Source organism: Mustela putorius, unplaced genomic scaffold, assembly GCF_011764305.1.
Source record: "Mustela putorius furo isolate JIRA1106 unplaced genomic scaffold, ASM1176430v1.1 tig00537227_pilon_pilon_pilon, whole genome shotgun sequence".
Classification (NCBI taxonomy): Eukaryota; Metazoa; Chordata; class Mammalia; order Carnivora; family Mustelidae; genus Mustela; species Mustela putorius.
The window spans coordinates 21810847-21831906 of NW_025422368.1; the positions used below are offsets into that span (position 1 = coordinate 21810847).

Sequence of the window (21060 nt, forward strand, 5' to 3'; positions counted from 1 at the left end):
TTTAGAGTACAGATATGAACAATAAGGTCCCTCTCCCCTTTGCCCATTCTTTATAGTTCTATGTTGGGAGGTACTTGGGCACCATTCTTAATCTATTCAAACAAAGTCAATTAAAAGAAAAGTATTCTAAGTTCTGTAAAATCTCTTCACAGTTATTACTAAAGGAATTCAAATATCAAAATTTCATTAATAATCCCATTTTCTTTATTGGAAGGATAGTGATAGTTATTAGCTGGGAACAACTGGAATTATCTATGTATTCATCAACATATAAGGTAATTTTCCCCTACAATCTAATTAATGTCTTCTGCTATTCCATGTATTCTATTAAGCACAGGGATTTCTGAAAAAGAATACTGCTGTAAATGCAGTTATAGAAATTTTTTAAAAAATTATTTATTCTCTCTGTGACAACAGAGAGAGAGAGTGAGCACATGCACAAGAGCACAAGCAGGGGGAGTGGCAGACGGAGGAGGGAGAAGCAGGCTCCCTGCTAAACAAGGAGCCAATGCAGAACTCGATCCCAAGACCCCAGGATCATGACCTGAGCTGAAGGGAGATGCCTAACTGAGTCACCCAGATGTCCCAACAGTGACAGATCTAACAGTGTACCTTTTCTGTAGTCTTGTACAATTTTCCTAGGTTTTGCAATGAGTACTAAGAAGCTATATAAAGTTTCACAGGCATCTTTAGTGAAAACATTAAGCTTATTTACATTTTTGGTGATACCCTTAATCTTTCTTCATTAAAAAATTAGTATTTTTTTGGAGTCAAAGTTTTATCAATAAATTACACTGTGAGAGGGTTTTTTGCAACATCATTGCACAATAATCTCAGAGGTGCCATCACTAAAAATTATTACTAGTTCCACAACTTCAGACTACAATATGTAAGAAATTCAGATTATCTTACTACCTGTAATGCCACATCTCACTACAAAGAGCAAAAGACAAAAAGTCCCTTGGTACCTTGATAAGAGAGAGCTTTGCCAACAATAGTATTTGAATTGTCCCTTAGTTTCATAGTCTAGGCCCTGCAGCAATGAAACACTAAGATTTAAATCCACTTTGGTTTTGGAAAGCAAGAGAGTAATTGTGAAAAGGGAGGACTTCATGACAGATTTTTCCCAGGAAAGGGGAAATATGGAAGTAGATGATCTAGAAATTTATTTCCACAAAACTGAAAAAAAAACTATCTGTGTCCTGGCATCCTTAGAAAATCTTTGTGTTTTTAGAAAATCATCATCTAAGTCTCTTCTCAAACTTTACTTCTTTAATCACCCCATATGACATAGCATCACCACCCATTTCTAACCCCATATTTCTCACTGACCCCTTCCTTGGTTCTCTGTATTTTGAAAGCTATCTGAAATTATATACCTCACCTGACCTCCCCAGATAGAATATAAGCTTTATAAAATGAAACCACGATCCTGAAAAGATATTTGCACCCCCATGTGCACTGTTAAAACATGGAAACAAATGAAGTGTCCATCCATAGATGAATGGATAAATATATATTAATGGAATATTATTCAGCCATAAAAAAGAAGAAAATCTTGCTATTTGTGACAACACAGATGAACCTTAAGGGCATTATGCTAAGTGAAATAAACCAGAGACAAACACTATAAAAAAGATAAACTCACAGAAACAGAATAAACTGGTGATTGTGGCTAGGGCTTGGGGGAAATGGGCAAATATTTGTTAAAGAGTATAAACTTCCATTTACAAGATGAGTAAGTCCTGAAGATCTACTGTACCGAATGCTGACTACAGTTAACAATACTGTATTGTATACTTAAGAATTACTAAGTTCATCATCAATGTTTTTACCACACATACACATAAAGGTAATTATGTGAGATGATAGATGTGTAATTAACATTTTGTTTGGTAATCACTTCATAATATATAAGTATGTCAAATTGTTACACTGTATACCTTAAACTTATACAATGTTATATGTCAATTATATCTCAATAAAGTGGATAAAGAAATAATGTAAGTTTCAGAAGAAGAAATAATGTAAGATAAAGAAATTTGTATAAATTAAATGAATATAAATGAATATAAAAATGAAGAAATAATGTAAGACAAAGAAATATGTATACATAAAGAAATAATGTAAGTTTCAGGAGATCAAGACTGTGTCTTGCTACTGTTCTCTTAATATCTAGAACACTGCTAAATCAATGAAATAAGTATTCGTCCCTTAATCTGCAAGGATTTATATACAATGATCTTCATTCTTACCTTGTTTGTGGTAGCAAAAAAGAGGGACAACATAAAAAATCGTAATACATACTTTCAATGAAACATGATGCAGCTGTAAAAAGAAGTGACACGATCTCATCATGCTGAAACTAAAAGATCCAAAACATACTTCTTCTATTCAATCTATGATGCCATCAGATGTAAGAAGTACCTTTAAATTATTACTACCAAGAAAGGGAATGCCCAAGATGGGAGTCTCAAAGGAGATGCCTGCATAAAGCTGGATACATAACTAATGAGAAGTGAACCCATAACAGAAAAACACAGCAAGAAAACCTGTAGATCTTAATCCTAAAAAGGAATAGAAAGAAGAAAAAAAGTCTTGAAAATTTAATCCACAAGTCAGCTCATGTGGATTTGCAGTTTGACTGATACCATTAGACTGATCCAAAAACTCTCAAGCAGACACTTTACAGTAGCATCACATATGAGTAAACCTGTGTGACTGACAGAAGCAAACATCCTCTCTGGAAGAAGTGGATGTCAATCCAGGATGACGATTATTGTTAAGATGATATTGACTATAAGACACATCTCAATTTTAGTAATGTTAAAGTATAAAAAGCTGAGTATCCTAGAATTAATGAAATATAATATCATTAAAATGATAAAGGGAAGGTGCAGAATGCTCCCATCTGTGGGGAGGAAAGGGATGTATGTGTACTTTTTAAAGCCTAAACAATTTATGAAAAGATATGCAGTAGTTCTCCCAGTCTTGAGTAATAGGAAATTTTCCATTTTTATGCTATTTTAATTTTGTACCATGTGCATTTATTACTTTTCCCTTAAAAAATATCTGTGACAGGGGCGCCTGGGTGGCTCAGTGGTTAAGCCGCTGCCTTCGGCTCGGGTCATGATCCCAGGGTCCTGGGATCGAGCCCCGCATCGGGCTCTCTGCTCAGCGGGGAGCCTGCTTCCTCCTCTCTCTCTGCCTGCCTCTCTGCCTACTTACGATCTGTCTGTCAAATAAATAAATGAAATCTTAAAAAAAAAAAAAAAGCCTCTGCCTTCAGCTCAGGTCATGATCCCAGGGTCCTGGGATCGAGTCCCGCATCGGGCTCTCCACTCAGCGGGGAGCCTGCTTCCTCCTCTCTCTCTCTGCCTGCTTCTCTGCCTACTTGTGATTTCCGTCTGTCAAATAAATAAATAAAGTCTTTAAAAAAAAATCTGTGACAAATCAGAAAGAATAAAATATATGTTTCAATGCTTTTCTAACTCTACTATATATTCCCTTACAGACTCAATCCCCAAGCCACAATCTTTAAGAATGGAATAAATTAAAAGTGAGTGATTTATTCCTTATGTTTGATCTCAAATTTCATAGGCTTCCTATCACCATTCTCTCAGGGATACAACACTCTGAACAAAATAATCCAGGAATATTTATTTAGCACCCATGCTCACACAATTAAGCACCAAAGTCACTTAAAACAGTGAGTTTTCACATTGAAAACAATGTATCTAAGATTTCACTATCTAAAACCAAAAATGAAAATCCATACAAGCCAATAAACTATCACAGACCCACATACAAATAATTCTAATCCTCCACAATACTTCCATGAGAATGTGTCCAGAACCTTCATAAAATTTGTTCAGTTACATCCACAGCCCTTCAAATAGTTTCAGGTTGGTAGTGGGTACAAATGGCTGAGAGAAGCAAACACAGAAGGCACTCAAAAGCATCTCTTAAAGAAATGTTTAATTGTATAAATATTGCATGCACATTTAAACAAGCATTTCCTTTAAATGGTCAAGGGCCCAGATGTTTTTAAATGTTGGCAGGGTAAATGGGTTTCACATATTCATTAGACAAATAATTGACTGAATTTCTACTATGTGCCAGGCACTGCGCTAAATGCTATGAACATAAAAATTAATGTGACATGTTCCTGACTCAGACAGCTCACAATTATAAATTATTACACTAAAATGATATAAGGGTTATAACTGAGGTATGAACAAATGAATGTTGCTATGAGAACACAGCACAACTTATTATGGAAGAAAGAATGGTAGAAAATTTTACAGAGAAGTGACCTTAAGAAATATGCCTTAAATCAAGCATTCCAAACCCAAATCCCTATTTGATTTTTTAAAGATTTTATTTATTTGACAGAGATCACAAGTAGGCAGAGAGGCAGGGAGGGTGGTGGTGGGGGGGGAAGCAGGCTCCCTGTTGAGCAGAGAGCCCGATGCGGGGCTTGATCCCAGGACCCTGAGATCATGACCTGAGCCGAAGGCAGAGGCTTTAACCCACTGAGCCACCCAGGCCTCCCCCCACCCCCAAATCCCTACTGGGATCAGGAAGGTAAATAAAGTAGGGAGTCTGGTCATGGCAAACTTGAAAAAAGAGTTTAGGGGCGCCTGGGTGGCTCAGTTGGTTGGACAACTGCCTTCGGCTCAGGTCATGATCCTGGAGTCCCGGGATCGAGTCCCACATCGGGCTCCCAGCTCCATGGGGAGTCTGCTTCTCCCTCTGACCTTCTCCTCGCTCATGTTCTCTCTCACTGTCTCTCTCTCAAATAAATAAATAAAATCTTTAAAAAAAAAAGAAAAAAAGTTTATGCATTTCTAAAGGGAGGGGCTGCTACTCAGTCTAGCCAACTGCTGCCTTACAGGACTATAGGCCCAATGTTATCGTAGGTTTCCCCTTTTTTAAGAATAGATGGGAATCACATTTTTGTATGAAAATAATTTGGCAACTAATGAAAAAACTTTTCAGGTCAAACAAAATATTGTTAGGGACTAAACCTGGCTTGCCAGTTAAGAGATTATAATCTCTGCTTTAAGGTATAAATCTACTAAGTGAAAAAGAAAAGAAGGCATTCTAGACATCCTTTATTCAATTCAAATTTCTACAAAGTATAAAAGAACATCAAGTATGCATTACTATGCAATCCATTTAAAGATGTATTACCTTAGGGTCCACTCTTAAGGTCTTGTAATTAAATTTTTGTGTTTGTCTAGAATAAAGAAAAGGGGTTCCTAATCTAACGTTTTCTAGAGAACAACTAATAAAAAACCTTGAATCTAGGTACAAGTAAAAATTAAAGACTTGAAACCAGAAGTATCTTTTTATGTCAAATTTGAAGGATGTCCTGTATTGTAAAGGATTACCCATGATTTAAATAGCATTAATATCTAAAAAGTAAGCTTAGTAAATTCTATTATAATCTATAATAAAACTAACTAGAAAAATATTTAAAAGTTCTAGTCATACAATGTCAGTGCTTATAAAACTATCTATTTTGAGAAAATAATTTCTACCTACCTTTTTTGCTTTGGGACCCTGAAAGTTGGGAAAACAAGAGGAATGACAAATTTTAAAACTCAGATATTTTTAACAAAAGCACCAATATTATATAAAATGTGAAAATTAAGAGTATCGGGTAAAAACCATAGGAAACTCTCTGCATCACCTTTTCAACTTTCATGTAAATCTAAAATGATCTCAAAATAAAGTCTTTTAAAAAAGAATTTAGACAAATCTACAAGCAGGTCTAGGGAAAAAAAATAGTTCACCCACTGAAGCATCTTTTTAAAATTATAATTTTTAAAATCCTACACTCTTTCTTATGACAGTCACTCAGTGATCCATCTGTAATGAAATGACCTACCACAAGGCAGAGCAGCAGTCAGGGAGATACTGGTCTAAAGGGTTCCAAGGAACAGTGATTGACTAAATATAGGCAATGATATCAAGTTTGAAAGTGTGGAAATGAGCTCATAAATAAATAATCTTTCTGTAAAATTAGACTGCTGATTTTATAGAAAAAAGAATCAGTTAATTTAAAGCAGGCAAAGCTATGATAAAAAGATTCTGTTCAAGCAATGAATCTTAAAGCAGATCTATTCTTTGGAAATTAATTTGGAAAGCACAATATTGCAATAAGTATTTACCATTAGCTTTCTCATTACATGTGTTTTTCAGTTAACACTACTTGTAATTTCTTGATTAGGCTCATGTGTCCATTAGATATCTGATAAGGACTCTGTAGGAGATCATGTGACTGTAAGATTATACACATTCCACCTCTGAAGACTTTTCCAGGAAAAATTGCTGGTTCAAAGTACAAGATTATTACTGTGTTAAATATAAATGTTGAAAGTGACATGAAGCAGATTTTATCTTCTTGAAAGTACATATATTTCATTAATTCATTCAGCAAATATTAATTAACGATTTACACACAGGATGCTCTGGGACAATGGAGATGATATAAAGAGGAATCGTAGAGACTTCGCTCTCGTATAATTTTTACAGTTGGGTTCTATTTTTATTATTATACTCCCATCTTGAAAAAAGTGCTATAAAACAAAAATATGCAAACAGTATTGTTCCTGTTCTCAAGTCATATTTTAAGATAGGCAAATTATTATCTCACTAGTGCTTCTTATGTGAAGTAGGTTTGGGATTAGTACTTATCCTAACGCCTCCTGCAAAACATAAAAAGAGCATCATGTAATACGGTACAGTTGACCCTTGTACGATGTGGGGGTTGGGGTCCTGACTCCCATGCAGGCAAAAATCCACATATAACTTATGACTCCCCCCCAAAACTTAACTATTAATAGCCTATTGTTGACTAGAAGACTTACTGATAACATAAACAGTTAATGCATATTTTTGTATATGTATTATATACTATATTCTTGAAATAAAATAAGCTTGAGAAAAGAAATACTAAGAAAAATAATAAAAAGAATACATTAACAGTCCTGTACTTTATTTATTCAAAAAACCTGCCTATAAGTAGATTCCTACAGTTCAAAGTGGACCAGCATTATTCAAGAGTCAACTGTGGTTCTCAAAGTTCAGAGGGCTTGTTAAAAAAATGCATATTCCTGTGGCACTTCCCCCCTCCACCACAATTCAGTAGATATTAAGCATTGAACTGTATCCCCGTTCTATCCCCCAGTACCTCCAAATTTTACCTTATTTGGAACTAGAGTTGTTACTGATGTAATTAGTTAAATTAAGATGAGATAATAATGGAACAGAATGACCTCTACTCCAAAACGACTGGTGTCCTTATAAAAAGGAGAAATTTGGACACAAACATGCACACAGAAAGACCACCACATAAAGAAGGGGGGAATGTTGCCACAAGCCAAGGAACTACCAGAAGCTAGGAAAGAGGTCTGAACAGATCGCTCCCTAGCACCTGCAGAGGGAGCAGAGCCCTCGAAAACACCTTCTTGATCTTGGATTTATCAGCCACTAGAATGGCGAAACAGTAAGTTTCTACTGTTTAAGCCACTTAGTTTACTTTGTTACTTGGCAGCCCTAGGAAACTAATACTGTAGATTTGTTTGGTGTCCAGTCTGTTCCTAGAATTTGCAACCTAACAGCAATCCAGATGTAGTAGACATTCAGGGACATTTTGATAAACATTGCTAGAAGCATAAGATGAAATTTAAGTTCCAGTGAAAAATAAATAGAGGCTTATTGTTCCCTCAATTTATCAGCAGTTTTTAGGCTAAAAGTCCATTTACTTCCTTTTCTTCCTGACATGAACATTCTCCATCAATTCTGGTAAACTCAGTCATACTTTAAAATACAGTTTGAAAAGCATTGCTTTTCCCTTTCTGTGCCCTTTCCCACCCCAATTTTATCATTTCCAACTTAGTCTTACTCCACTGCAGACATTTCAACTGTTACAGTAAAAAATCTGTATTCTTATTAGTTTAGCCTGTCTCCCATAGCAGGGAGGGGGTGTAATATTCACTTAGATCCTCAACTTCTAGCCTAGTGTCAGACACAAAGAATACACTCTGTATTTCCCCTTAATGAATTAAATAATTAAATACATTTTCTACTTCCTTTGGTTTAAACCACAAAAGAGGGAAGTCACATTAAGAAAATGGGAGCAGAGGGGCACCTGGGTGGCTCAGTGGGTTAAGCCTCTGCCTTCAGCTCAGGTCATGATCCCAGGGTCCTGAGATTGAGCCCCGCATCGCATCGGGCTCTCTGCTCAGCGAGGAGCCTGCTTACCCCATCTCTCTCTGCTAGCCTCTCTGCCTACTTGTGATCTCTGTCTGTCAAATAAATAAAATCTTAAAAAAAAAAAAAAAAGAAAATGGGAACAGAGATCATCTCATGGGGCAGGTTGGTCTGTGTTCCGGAAAAAGACAAAAGGGCTGAAGAGTGCATTAAAACAAAGCAAGCAGCTTTATTATATTTTAAAAATTCGAGGCAAGCTGAGTAATTTGGCTCACAAAACAATTCATATTTCCACAAAAGACCACATAAAATGACTTTTCAAAGCAGAATAAATTACAACAGCTTTTAATTAACTACCGAGGAAGCACAAAAACACATTTCGCCAACCTGCCAATGAAAAAAGCCATTTAATGGAAAGGTCTATCGTTCTTGGAAATTACCAGGTTGAGGCCAATTCTTAAACCTATCAACAGTGCGCGATTAGGACACCATTTGACCGCACTGGCCATCCCCCGTTTACAGAAAGTGGTTTGTGACTCCCGTCTGTCCCTGAGCTCCCGGACCGCAAGGCCACGGACCAGAAGGCCGATTTCCCACCGCGGTAAGGGTTCTTTCTGAAATCCACCCGCTCCCCTCTAAAATAGGTCAGGCTCCTACACATCATTTTTACACGAGTGAATCGCTGCTGGCTCCTTCACCTGGGGCCCCCACTTGCCCTGCTCACCATTCTGCAGCCAGCACAGACTCCGTGCCGCGGTGGTCCACCAAATCCGAGCTCAGAGTGTGTGGACGAACGCTCCCGGGTTGTCGGGACGACAAGCCCCGCCCACTTGCGCCTAAGGGAGGAGCGCACCTCCTCGCATTCGGGTCCGCGCAGTCGCGCTGGGGTTCTTCCGTGAGGCGCCCCGCCCCCTCCTCTGACTGGCTGCCTAGCACCAACACCCGCCCCGCGTCGCTGTTGACAGACCCGGGAGTCGAAGCGGTCGGAGGGCTTTACGGCTGTGGAATGCCGAAAAGTGCGTGAGTGCAGGCGCTGGGACGTTTTATTCTGTCTTCCAGATCCGGGGGTCTGGAGGTGATGAAGTACGGTCTGGGCGGGGACCACCGGGTGTGGCGTAGGGTTTCGGAACGTCTTCTGACGTTGACAGTCTGTCTTCCTCCCTGGGAGCGTGTTGGGGCGAATCTTCGTGTGAGGGGTTTCCAGAGGGAAGGGAGACGCGGGTTACGGGACTGGGTGACGTGACTGGCACCAGGGTGGGCTGCCTGGGCCACCACCGCGTAGGCCCGCTTGGGGACGGGGCTCAGTGGGCAATTTAAGAGAAAGCGGTGGTTCCAAGAGGGTTAGTTATTTTGAAATTAAGGACCTCTGGATTCTTGTCTCTGCACACGGTTCGGTTTACTTTCTGTGCAAGTTATGTGTGTGCCGTTTTTCCCAAGAGCAGCTCGAAACAAGGACTGGAAATGACTTGAAACGATTCCTGGAGAAAGGATTTCCTGCAGCTGAAGGTCGCTGGGGCCCAGTAAGACTCATTAAGACCAAGGTCACAGGCTAACTGCTAGCGGGATAGCGCAACCTTCACAATTTGTCTCCTCCCCACGTGAAGAAACGCTGGCAATTAAGACCAGCAGAAAAACTAGAAGAAATTAAGCAATTAAGCTCCTTCCACCTTCTCAATTCTGTGATTTAATGTTCCCGTTTTAGCTTGACAAAACATCGAATACTTTAAAATCATTGGCACCATTTCTTATCTCTGAATTCTAGTTTTACAAGGTTCTCTCCCAGCTGTACTGACTAAATGCATTAAATAGTAGTGGGTAAGGATTACGGAGCTAGTCTTGTGATAGAAATCCAGATTGTCAATTATTACATTGCATCCCCAAATCCTGGGTAGCAAGAAAAAAAAAAAATCTTAATGTCGACTTCATACAGAGTTCTGAACCCATCTGGTATGGAAGTTTTTTAATTTAGTGTTTCACACTAATAATGTTTATGGTGTAAAACCTCAGTCCGCTCAGCCAGGATTGATGGGCATGCAGTGGTATTAATGGGAATCCCACATTACCTTGAAACGATAGGCCTCTAGGGGAGAAGACATTGGAGTTCTCGCTCTAGGACACCTCCCTCTGAGGAAGGAGAAGTGCTAGGGATGTGTGAGAACACACTAGACCGTGCTGTAAAAATACACAGTGAGTTCGGCTCTCCTCTAGTACTTCTCCTGCAAGCTGCCTAGGCGTAAGGGTGATTTCCTGTTCTCTCTTCGCCTTCCGACAGGCATAGTATCCAAGCATTCTGAACATGGAGCCAGCGCCTTTCAACTCCCTTCTATAATCTGGCTCCTAGGTATGCCTCCATCAAGCCAAATGCCAGTCAGGGGGCAAAAGTCTTTTGCCACCTACCTCTCTGATGACATATCCTTTGGAGCTGGTGGTAAAAGAGTCTTTTAATGTGAAGATTTTGGGGCTTAACTGGTTTGGGGAAATGTGTATCAGCTGTTTGAAGTCAAAATCTACCAGAAGCCAATAAATAGGAACATTACACCGCCTTTCTTTGCCCATTTTCCTTCAGCTTTTATTGCCATCTGAACTTCATGAGGAAGACTTGAGTAACAGCAGCTTTGGTCACCAGTAAAATGACAAGTCTTAGTTAACCCAGGACTGGAGTTGGTTAAGTCTAAACTCCTCAGCCCATAGTCTTTGGGAAAAAAGCTGTCAGTGGGGATTTTACCTCCTTCCCCTTGCCCACCACACACATTTTCAGAATGATAGAGGGCTCCTCTCAGTCCCTAATAGCTTGGCTCTGTACAAAAAGCAGTAACCTCCATGACTTCATGTACGGTTAAGGAGAAGCCCCAGATCCCTGCTACACTTTTTTTTTTTTTTTTTTTTTAGATTTTATTTATTTGACAGAAATCACAAGTAGGCAGAGAGGCCGGGGGGGGGGGGCAGGGGGAGCAGGCTCCCCGCTGAGCAGAGCCTGATGTGAGGCTCTGTCCCAGGACCCTGAGATCATGACCGGAGCCAAAGGCAGAGGCTTAACCCACTGAGCCACCCATGTGGCCTTCCCTGCTGCACTTTTAACTTCAGCAGGTGAGCCCAAGGAGACCTTTTTATCCCAAGGGCTAATAAACTTAAATGCGTGGGGGTGTCCGGGTGGCCAGTCATTAAGCATCGATCTTCTGCTCAGGTCATGATCCCAGGGTTCTGGGATGGAGCCCTGCATTGGGCTCCCTGTTTATTGGGAAGCCTGTTTCTCCCTCTCCCACTCCCTCTGCTTGTGTTCCCTCTCTATCTGTCAAATAAATAAATAGTCTTTAAAAAAAAAAAAAAAGAACTTAAATGCCTGAAGGTCAACATAAACCAAACTGCCTTAATTTCTATACATTAACATATCAAAGATCAGGACAATTTTACCCTAGTCAAACCAGCTACATTTTTTGCTGGGTAAATCCTTTATTATGTACAGTTTATAAAAACAAGCAATAGCTTAAAAGGACAATTTAAGCTTTTACATATTATAAATTTTGAGTTAAAACTGTGTTCTTTGCCATAAGATTAAACAGGCTATAATTTGCAATTTGAATGTATGTCTGCGTAGATTTAGAATCATTTTTAAAGCATGTGATTCTTAGGAGCCATTCTTCAATAAGATTAAACCATGCTGGAAACTGGCTCTCAGCAAACAAGAACAACAAAGTTTTAAAATGGAAATTAGGTTAATAGAAAATAAATTAAATGTACCCTACTAATTTCATTCTCTTTCAAAACTCCACTGATCGTCAGTGAAGGGATATAAAAATAAATTTTAAAATGTGAGAAGAGAAATGACAACAGTAAAATTTTAGAAGCTGCAGACCAGATGAATGAGCGTGACTCAACACACCAGAAGCCCGGTTTATACTGCATAATTCTCAAAAGGCACTGGAACAGGGTCAGTGGAATTGGAAATGAAGAATGAAGTAAATCAAAGAGATTAAGTAAAAGCTATTTGAAAAACACCTCCAGAGGAACTGTACCTCTCACTCCAGAGAAGCATGGAGATATATTTCTGACCAAATAATACTATTCTCTGCATTGGGGTGTCCTCAGGTATATTAAGTACATGAGAACCATACTGAAAACAGAAATTAAATTTGGTGTACGTAATGCTGAATGTAAGGCCCCTATTTTTCTTCCATTTCTTAAGATTGAATAGGCAAATTCTCAGCAGACTGGAAGTTTCTTCTCTGGCGAGTCTGATCAGCCCAGGAGGAATGACTGACTGCAGACGTTCCCCAACAAAGGGTACACTCTGATCATCCTAACTGAAGCTCAGAGTCTATTAAGTTGCAACCATGTATACAAATCTTCTAAAAAGCTTTTTTTTTTTTTTTTTTAAACGGCTCCACTTGTAAAAATGGGAAAAAAATAAAAAAAGATTTGGGAAGAAAGCTCAGAAGCAATCCAGACAAAAGCAGAAAAAGCAATTTGGAGAATAACAGAAAATTGCAAGAAAGCTCAAAAAAGAAAGAATTGTGCTGCTACACTGTATGTTTGCTATGTGAATTAGCTTTAAAACTACTAGTAAAGTGGGGAATTAGGAATAGAATGGAAATAATATTTGTTCACATGTGATTTTTCCCCCCTTAAGAAAGAGAAGTCAGAGAATCAGACTTAATGATTAACTTCAGCAAGAAATGAAAAGGACTTCATTTAGCTACCATCCTGGAAGCAGGAGTCTTTCAAGTATATTTTTAAAAAATTTAAAATAAGCGTTTACAACCAGGGTTCCCACCCCAGAGAGGCATACCGGTTTTATGCAGCTTGACTGGTGGCTGGTTGAACCACCTACCCTGACCACTAACTAGCAGCCTTGTGGTTTAGATCTCTATCTCCATGTGTACCTCACTGTCTACCAGCCCTCCTCTTAACATTTTGCCAGCACATTTACACCAGTTTTTATCAAAAGTTTTACTGAGGTATCATTGACATACAGTAGGTTAAAGTACAAATCGACCTGATAAATTTGAGATGTGTTTACAGTTATAAAACTATCATCACAATCACAATAATAAACATCTCCATTATCCCCAAGGATTTCCTCCTGCCTTTTGATCCCTTCCTGTTCTCCAGTCCCTTGCTTCCCTTCCCAGGCTACTCTGTTATTTCTGAGCACTTGAAACATCTGTGGTAGTCTCCAGCAATTCTACAAAATAAATGGCCTGTGATCTTCGCAAGTATGGAGTTCATGAAAGACCAGGAAACTTGAGGAATTGTTTTAGACTGAAGGCTAAAGAGACATGAAAACTAAATGCAACGTGTAATCTTGGATTGAACTTTCTGCTATAAAGGGCATCTTTGGGATGATTGCCAAAACATGAAGGGGTTGTGGATTTCATGTAGTAATGTAGTAGTGTTAGCTTCCTGATTCTGATGGTTGTACTGTTTTATAGGAAAATGTCATTGTTCACAGAAACTATACTCTGAAGCTGTGCTCCCCAGTATGGTGGCACCTAAGCCACTGATACTTATAAGCACTTGAAATGTAGCTAACATAACACATTGAAATAATATTTTGGATATGAACAAAATATATTAATTTTTTTTTATTTTTTAATATGGGCTACTAGAAAATGTAATATTATATAGGTTTCTTGGATTATATTTCTGTTGGATGGCACTGCAAAGTATTCACACTGATTGTTTATCACGTTAGCAACTTATTCTCAATTCTCAAATTCTTAAGTATATTCCTTAAATTCTTGTTCAGGAAATATGTTGCAACTTTTCTGCAAGATTGAGATTATTTCAAAATAATTTCAAAACATTTCAATAAATTCAAAACAATTTCAAAAATAATTGTCAATAAAGGACAAAGTCTAAGTTTTTTTTTTTTTTTTTTTTTTTTTTTTTATAAACAGCAAAATTTATTTCTCACACAGTTCTAGAAGCTGGGAGGTCCAAGCCTATGGCGCTGACAGATGTGCTATCAGGAGAGAAGCAGCTGAGAGAAGAGAAGCAGTTTTCTTAGGTCATTGGGAAAACAGGAATAACAATTTTAAGGAAGTTTATACAAGACAGAGACATTTACTCTGGGCCTATCATGAACTAAATCCTTACGGTATTAGGAATTTTATGATTTAATCCCCACAACCGGAACAAGTAATGGGAATTCTTTTTTATGTTTAGACTGTCATGGTGCCTTTAAGGAGCCACCTTTCCCTAATAGCACTAACAAATCACACATAAAGCATAATTTACTCCACTGGATGTTGCCTGCTTGTCACACATGGACTCGCTTAGGGGTTGTTCACTGGTCTCTTTACCACTCCTATTGCCCATCTACCTTTAGCTGTGAACTGACTTGACTCCCACACTCAGCTTCTACTCTTCAGCCTTTCTTAAGGTAGCACCAGTCTAGATATGACTAGGCCTCTTTACAGTTTCCTCCAAATGAGTCTGGTCTTGCCTTGAGAGCAACATGGACAGTTTTCCTTTCAACAGTAAGGAAACTGAAGCTCATAAAGGTTAAGTAACCTGTGTAACATTATGCAACTGGGATTCAAATCTAATTAACTCCTCTGTATAAGAAGGTACACCTACATAACTATCTTTGACAATTCATTTTCTCTCATTACACCTTTTCCTTCATAGGACTTACACAATTCATAATTCTCTTGTTTGCTTATTATGTCTCCCATAGGAGATGTCAGTTCTGTGAGAGCAGGTATTTTACCTGACATTTCATAGCTATGTCCCAGTACTTGGAACCCAAGTGCTCAATAAGTATTTATTGAATGAAAAAAAAAGTTACCATTTTTTCCCAATGTGTAAAATCTTTGATTCTTTTTGGGGGCTACAGTGCAGTTATTTACAAAGGTTTTTCTTTTTCTTTAGGTATGTTATGTATAAAAGTGGCTACTTTCCATAATAAATGAAAATGGCCAATTCTTTGAGAGGAGAAGTACTGAATCTTTATAAAAATGTAAGTAATTATGTTGCCAGTTTTATACATATGTTACTGAGATACAGATCGTTTAGAAATATATTAACCTTTCTTTTTTAAGCTGCTGTATCTTGGACGAGACTATCCAAAAGGAGCAGACTATTTTAAAAGGCGTCTGAAGAATGTTTTCCTAAAAAACAAAGATGTGAAGGACCCAGAGAAGATCAAAGAACTTATTGGACGGGGTGAATTTGTAATGAAAGAGCTAGAAGCCTTATACTTCCTTAGGAAATACAGAGCGATGAAACAACGCTATTATTCAGATACCAACAAAACTAACTGATCTATATTACTATAATTTGACTGGAATTCAGTGCCAGCTCTTTATGTACACCAGATATAACAGTATCTGCAACTTAAAATGGCAAGATGTACACATTATGTAAAAAATACCTGAGCTGCCTTAATGAACTAAAATAAGCAACTTTGGTTCACAAAGCTTTATCAGCAACCCTTTGTTAATTTTTATACAAAATCAGCAATATAGCCAACTACCAATTAAAAATTAACGAGTACCCAATTTTGAATGTACTTAATTTCAACTTACTAAATTTTTTTACCTATTACTCTTAGGCCTCTTTCTCCATTTTACTGACAAAAGAATGACATTTAATCCATTTAACTAAGCTAAATAATTTCTTGCCCACTAATTTCCTGTAACTATTGAAGGAGTACCACCTTATTTTTGAACATATTTGGCACATTAACAGCACACATTCAAGGTTCACTGCAAAACAAATAGCACATGGTAATGATTTAAGTGCAGTTATAGAAATAATATGTATGGAGTAAGATTATTTCTGATCTTGAAGTAGGCTGCCAGTAACTGGCATTATATACATACCTATTTAATAACTTCCGTTATTGGGGTGCCTGGGTGGGTCAGTGGGTTAAACCTCTGCCTTCGGCACAGGTCGTGATCTCTGGGTCCTGGGATTGAGCCCCGTGTCAGGCTCTCTGCTCAGCGGGGAGCCTGCTTTCCCCCCTCTCTCTGCCTACTTGTGATCCCTCTCTCTCTCTCTCACAAATAAATAAATAATCGTTAAAAATAAAACAAAAACAAAAAACTTCCGTTACTAATTTTGCTGCTGGCTCCCTTTCAGTCTTGAAACAAATCACCTCCTGTGTATCAATTACCCTTACTGATAAGAAGTAATAAATAATGTTAATCTGTTCTTTCATCATAAAGGCAGATCTGTTTTACATCTACTTCTAAATAAGTTAACACAGTAATGGACCTAAATCTAAAATGGTTTTAAGCAAACACTTAAACCTATAAAATAATGTTCACAGCACCTTTCACAAATAATAAAGAATATATCTAACACATAAGCTGCAAAAGATTCACTAATATAGTGTGGCTTATATATGATTCCATATCAACTTTGAGGCAAATGTTTCAAATTTCTGTCAAGAAGTACACACGATCATAGTCACCATAACTATTTTTATTACATTACAATAATTAGGAGCAGTACAGTTCATGACAAAAATATTACAAATTTCAGATCACTTCACAGCACATACTCCTATAAACATTTAAAAGTTAATTTTAATTAAAAGAGTGGTCATTTTTAAATTTAATGTTTGATATGACCAACATTCCTAGGTCAGCGCAACCAAATGATGGAAAACAACTGGATCACACTGCATATGACCCACAAAAAAAAGCACAATGTACAAAATGTGCATGTTTCAGTTTACACTATACAAAAATAGTTAAAATACATTCCAGGTAAACATGTTACATTAAGAAATAGTACTAGTAAGAAATTGGCACTCAAAGGAAAAATGCAAAAGTATTTTCAACATGAAAACACAAGACAGTGGAATTGGAAACTTCTGGATAAAACATTACATAACCCATTTAGCACTATGGGGAGGGGGACCCTTTGTAATGGACATTTCTGCAAGTAGGAACTTTGTTCCTAAATTCATCTAAATTGCCTATCATCATCCCAAACAGGCACTTAAAACTATTAAACTAAAAGAATTATTAATCTTGTTAATGAATATTCTTCAAGAACTGATGTAAATATATCTTTAGGAAGAAATAATTTTCATTTTATGAAGGAATTTACAGCTACCAGTTGTATGCTGTTCAATTTTTCAATGCAGATTTCATGCTACCCAATACTAACACAGAAGTTATTAAATATAAATTCAGTTTTAAAGTAACTGATGGCTTTTTTAAAAACCATTAATACAGTTATCAAGAAATTACTTTTTAACAATGGAAATGACAGTTTTTATTGCCTACCAAAAAACAATGTGTATTGTTTGGAAAAATATGATTAGAAGAAAAAAGTCACTGAACACAAATGAGATGAACTTGTGCAAACTGCAACTGAACATGCCTCACGAAGTTTCTATATATATTAGGACAAAATTGTGCAATGGTGGCAAAGATTTTGATAACCTATAAGTTAGGTTCTAAATTCCTATGCAGTGTGACTCAGTTAAAATAGAACCTAGAATTCCTAATTGGGAATATTCACTCAAATTATACTACATACTTCTGCTACATTCTTCCACAAACAATTAATGTCTAAAACTATGTAATTTTAGCAATTTTTTCAACTCCAAGGGTTCTTATCTTTAAGGCCGTAATAATTACATAATATTTCTTTCTAGGATTATCGCTCCCCTTTTAAAATCTCTACAAAAACAAACCTTTTGTCAAGCCATTCAAAATTCACATAATAAAGGATAATTACCACTGCCTAAAAAAGCTGCCCAGCTACATCAAAAAATTGAAGAGTCCTAAAAATCCCTCAGTTATGCACTGCAATTCCTGAAGTATGGCCATTTCTTTCTCTTGTATAGAAACAAGAGCAAGTACTATATAAAGTCTTAACACCCTATCTAGATAATGTTCCATAAACATGTAGTTTAGCATAGCATTTCAGAAATTGGACTGATTTTTACACAGTTATTTCCTTTTCTGTGAATTAGTTCAGGCATCTGTTTATTCATACCCAGATAAATAAAACTATTTTGAATTCAATATTTAAGTCTATTTTAATTATGATACAAAGAGACCAACTAGAATATTACACACTTGGGAATTTTAATGTTATCATCTGACATGATTTAATGTGTACTGCAACTGTCCCAAGAAAATCACATAATTATCCCAAATAAAAAACATTATAGTTAAGTTTACTCCTTTAAAATAATGAAGGAAAGTGATTTATATAAAGTAGCTTGATTAAACAGCTTTATTGGAATCAGAGCAAAACAATTATTTTAGAACTGGAAGAAACCTTAGAGACCATATCACTTCTTTGCAAAACAAATATATGCATTATATTATCTCTGGGTCATGTGCCAAATGCCTCACTAAGATATTACAGACTGCTCTCTAAAATATCAGCACTACTTAAGGATAGGGATTATGTCCCTCACTGCAAATACCGTAATATCCCCAGTGCCTTGTGTAGTACCTGGCATCCAATAGGCACTCAAATATTGGGTGGACATATGAATTCCAGTAAAAAGTAAGCTTTATATTAAGTTTTAAAGTATTTTTCATTGTAAGATTTTACTTACGAAAATAATGGAATGTATCACTGTTTCCAGGGCTAGTCCTAGTTTTAGATTATCTAAGGAAATCCTTCAGTATTTATGAATTTATTAAATTCTACTGGATAAGGTCTGTCTTTTCATAGCAGGTATGAAAATTCCTACTTTTCCTATTTAGTCATTAGTGGACCAGGTAGCAAAGAGATGATGTTCAAAGGATCAAAATTAAATTGCTATAGCTACCACCTGAAAATTAGCTATTAGGTCATAACTGTCAGGTTATGTTGAGCCTGACTAATGTGACTTGATGGGAAGCCTTCATGGAGATATCTAAAGCAGCAATAAATTTTGAGGTTAGGGGAATTAGAAGTATTAAAAGAAAAAGTATCAAGTCACGGGGCATATAGAAGGGTAGGCAGGCAAGATGACACTAATATGGGAGAGGAGTACTGCTACTGGAGAACAGAAACTCAAAAATAAACTTCACCTCTTGCACAACTTTGTCTAAGACTGGCGCTAGAACACAGGTAAAAAGTTACAGATTGTGCTGACACTGACAGATATATCCTTATGTAAACTGAATGTAAATCACATAGTTGTAATGCTAGCTATAGCCTTTGAGATGACTTATTTTAACATGAAGAAATGGATAGCAAGTGATTTGCCCAAAACTGAAGCTGTAAAAGACATGTAACTAGAATCTAAGTCACCTTCTTCCTAGTCCAGTGATATTTTCACCTCAACACACCATCTCACTTCAGATATTTAAAAATGCATTTTAAATGCACTGAAAGAATCACTGTTATTAATTTATTATTTAAGCATTAGTTATTCTTAAATATGGACCATATTTGTAAAGTGTGTATGAAATATTACTTAAGCCAGTGTTGAGAACTAACCATACTAAAGCTTTGGAAACTTTTTCACATCACTGTTTAAAAAAATTAAAGTCTTGCCATCCCCTACCCCAAAATCTTATTTGAAATAATGCTTTAAAAAAAATTCTATTGTGGTTTTTTTTTTTTAAATAAAAATGATGTTCCTGATATGTCCGTAGGACTACCACATAGTGAGGATGCATCTTATCCAAACTCTCCTCGCTCTCACTTTTCACTACCCAACACATGGCAACACTGGGGACCACAGGGATGCAGTCCATACCATGAAATCTTAATGAAGCTCAAAGGTTCACACAAGGCCTGGCCTTGCAACCTTGGTCTCTTTAACATCTACCAAAGCTAATTGGCCCAAATAATCTTTAATGTCACTAGCAGAATTAAAACTATTTTCTAAGACCGAAGATCAAGAAAAGATTTAAAGTTATGCTAAGAAAGAGCAATCTGACACAGGGAGACTCTATTTAATTCCTATGGGAATTTTTATACACATTAAAATTTTTTCAATTAATACAAAAATTTAGTAGCATGTAAATATAGCCCCCAAATGGTTGCTATAATCCTCATTACATACTGGGTCTGCCTTAATAGGAAAAGCTATTCAGAGTATTAGAGGAATTTATCTAATATGGAAAGTAAATGCCTTTTAATATTTTCCATTGCCTTGTATTTTTTTTCCATTTTTTCCCTTTTTATAGAAAAAATATAGTATTTTTGGGAGTGTGACTATGACAAATAGCAGTGAAAAGATGGAGAAAACCTTTGTGAACAGTGTAACTTTACATTCATTAAGGGTGACTGAAACTATAGGACATTATACCTGTAAGATGAATCTATAAGAAGTCCATAAATTCATGTTCCCTCAATGTTTCAGTAAAACCCATCATGAAATCTCAACTGAAGTTATAATTAGTAATTAATCCATGTATATGACTAGATAAAACACAGAATAGGGATGATTCAAAAGCTTCATTAATTTGTTTCACACCAAAGTTCACAATTGGTAAGAAAAATAGGAAGTAATCAACTGCATGCACCAAAAACCCCAAGACAGAAATCTCAGGTATTCAGTTTCTTTTTCACAGGCATTGCTAGTTCAAAAACCAAAACTCAGGGAATACTGGCACTTAGAGGAAAAAAAAGTTTCCACTGTCATTTTAAAATAAGCATTCAAGATAAAAGCTAACAGTTTGGATGGAGCAGAAAATTAGGTAATGCTAAAACAAATGCTAATAATTTAGTGTAATGTACAAAAATTACCACTTTTACTTAAGTATGCCTTAAGAAAAAAGTACAAATTGTATTTACATAATTATACACTTTGTCTTTGACTTCTTTTTCTTCTTTTTACCATCTTTGCTCATCTTTTCTTTATGTTTTCGAATTTCTCGAACTAATGTATAGAAGGCATCATCAACACCCTGAAACACATAA

General features: G+C 36.8%; 3 protein-coding genes across 18 annotated transcripts in view; 1 reads left to right on the plus strand and 2 right to left on the minus strand.

Moving 5' to 3' along the window:
• The window catches only part of DNAI7 (dynein axonemal intermediate chain 7), a 65006-nt gene extending 55921 nt beyond the window's left edge, over positions 1 to 9085 (minus strand). For 2 of the 7 annotated variants that reach the window (XM_013047812.2, XM_013047811.2), the window contains exons 1-3: positions 8948 to 9085; positions 5551 to 5568; positions 2256 to 2328 (exon numbers count right to left, since the gene is read on the minus strand). In XM_013047812.2, coding sequence (XP_012903266.2) covers positions 2256 to 2288 — 33 coding nt within the window. In that variant the 5' untranslated portion in view covers positions 2289 to 2328; positions 5551 to 5568; positions 8948 to 9085. The remainder of the gene's footprint in view (positions 1 to 2255; positions 2329 to 5550; positions 5569 to 8947) is intronic. The other 5 variants (XM_013047813.2, XM_045073365.1, XM_013047810.2 and 2 more) reach the window with 4 other exon arrangements.
• Positions 9086 to 9103: 18 nt separating this feature from the next.
• On the plus strand, positions 9104 to 15725 carry ETFRF1 (electron transfer flavoprotein regulatory factor 1). 8 transcript variants are annotated; one of them, XM_045073371.1, is made up of 5 exons: positions 9130 to 9239; positions 9666 to 9743; positions 10496 to 10564; positions 15097 to 15184; positions 15267 to 15725. In XM_045073371.1, exons 4-5 carry the CDS (start codon positions 15134 to 15136, stop codon positions 15486 to 15488), a joined length of 273 nt encoding a protein of 90 aa, XP_044929306.1. In that variant the 5' UTR covers positions 9130 to 9239; positions 9666 to 9743; positions 10496 to 10564; positions 15097 to 15133; the 3' UTR covers positions 15489 to 15725. The 8 variants fall into 8 exon arrangements, with proteins under 8 accessions (XP_004776439.1, XP_044929306.1, XP_044929307.1 ...); XM_045073372.1 differs by lacking the exons at positions 9666 to 9743; positions 10496 to 10564 and adding an exon at positions 14142 to 14320; XM_013047818.2 differs by lacking the exons at positions 9666 to 9743; positions 10496 to 10564 and adding an exon at positions 14142 to 14230.
• A 910-nt stretch (positions 15726 to 16635) lies between these two features.
• The window catches only part of KRAS (KRAS proto-oncogene, GTPase), a 39226-nt gene continuing 34801 nt past the window's right edge, over positions 16636 to 21060 (minus strand). For all 3 annotated transcript variants that reach the window (XM_045073368.1, XM_045073367.1, XM_045073369.1), the window contains one exon: positions 16636 to 21047. Coding sequence is in view for 1 of the 3 variants with exons in the window: in XM_045073369.1 (XP_044929304.1) it covers positions 20931 to 21047 (117 nt within the window). In the remaining 2 variants the exon portion in view is untranslated. The remainder of the gene's footprint in view (positions 21048 to 21060) is intronic.

Bases quoted from the DNA above. Each gene is read 5' to 3' on its own strand.
- ETFRF1 (XM_004776382.3), top strand. From the start codon at position 15,134: ATGAAAATGGCCAATTCTTTGAGAGGAGAAGTACTGAATCTTTATAAA. The intron at 15,185-15,266 runs GTAAGTAATTAT...TTCTTTTTTAAG, and splicing joins TACTGAATCTTTATAAAAAT to CTGCTGTATCTTGGACGAGA.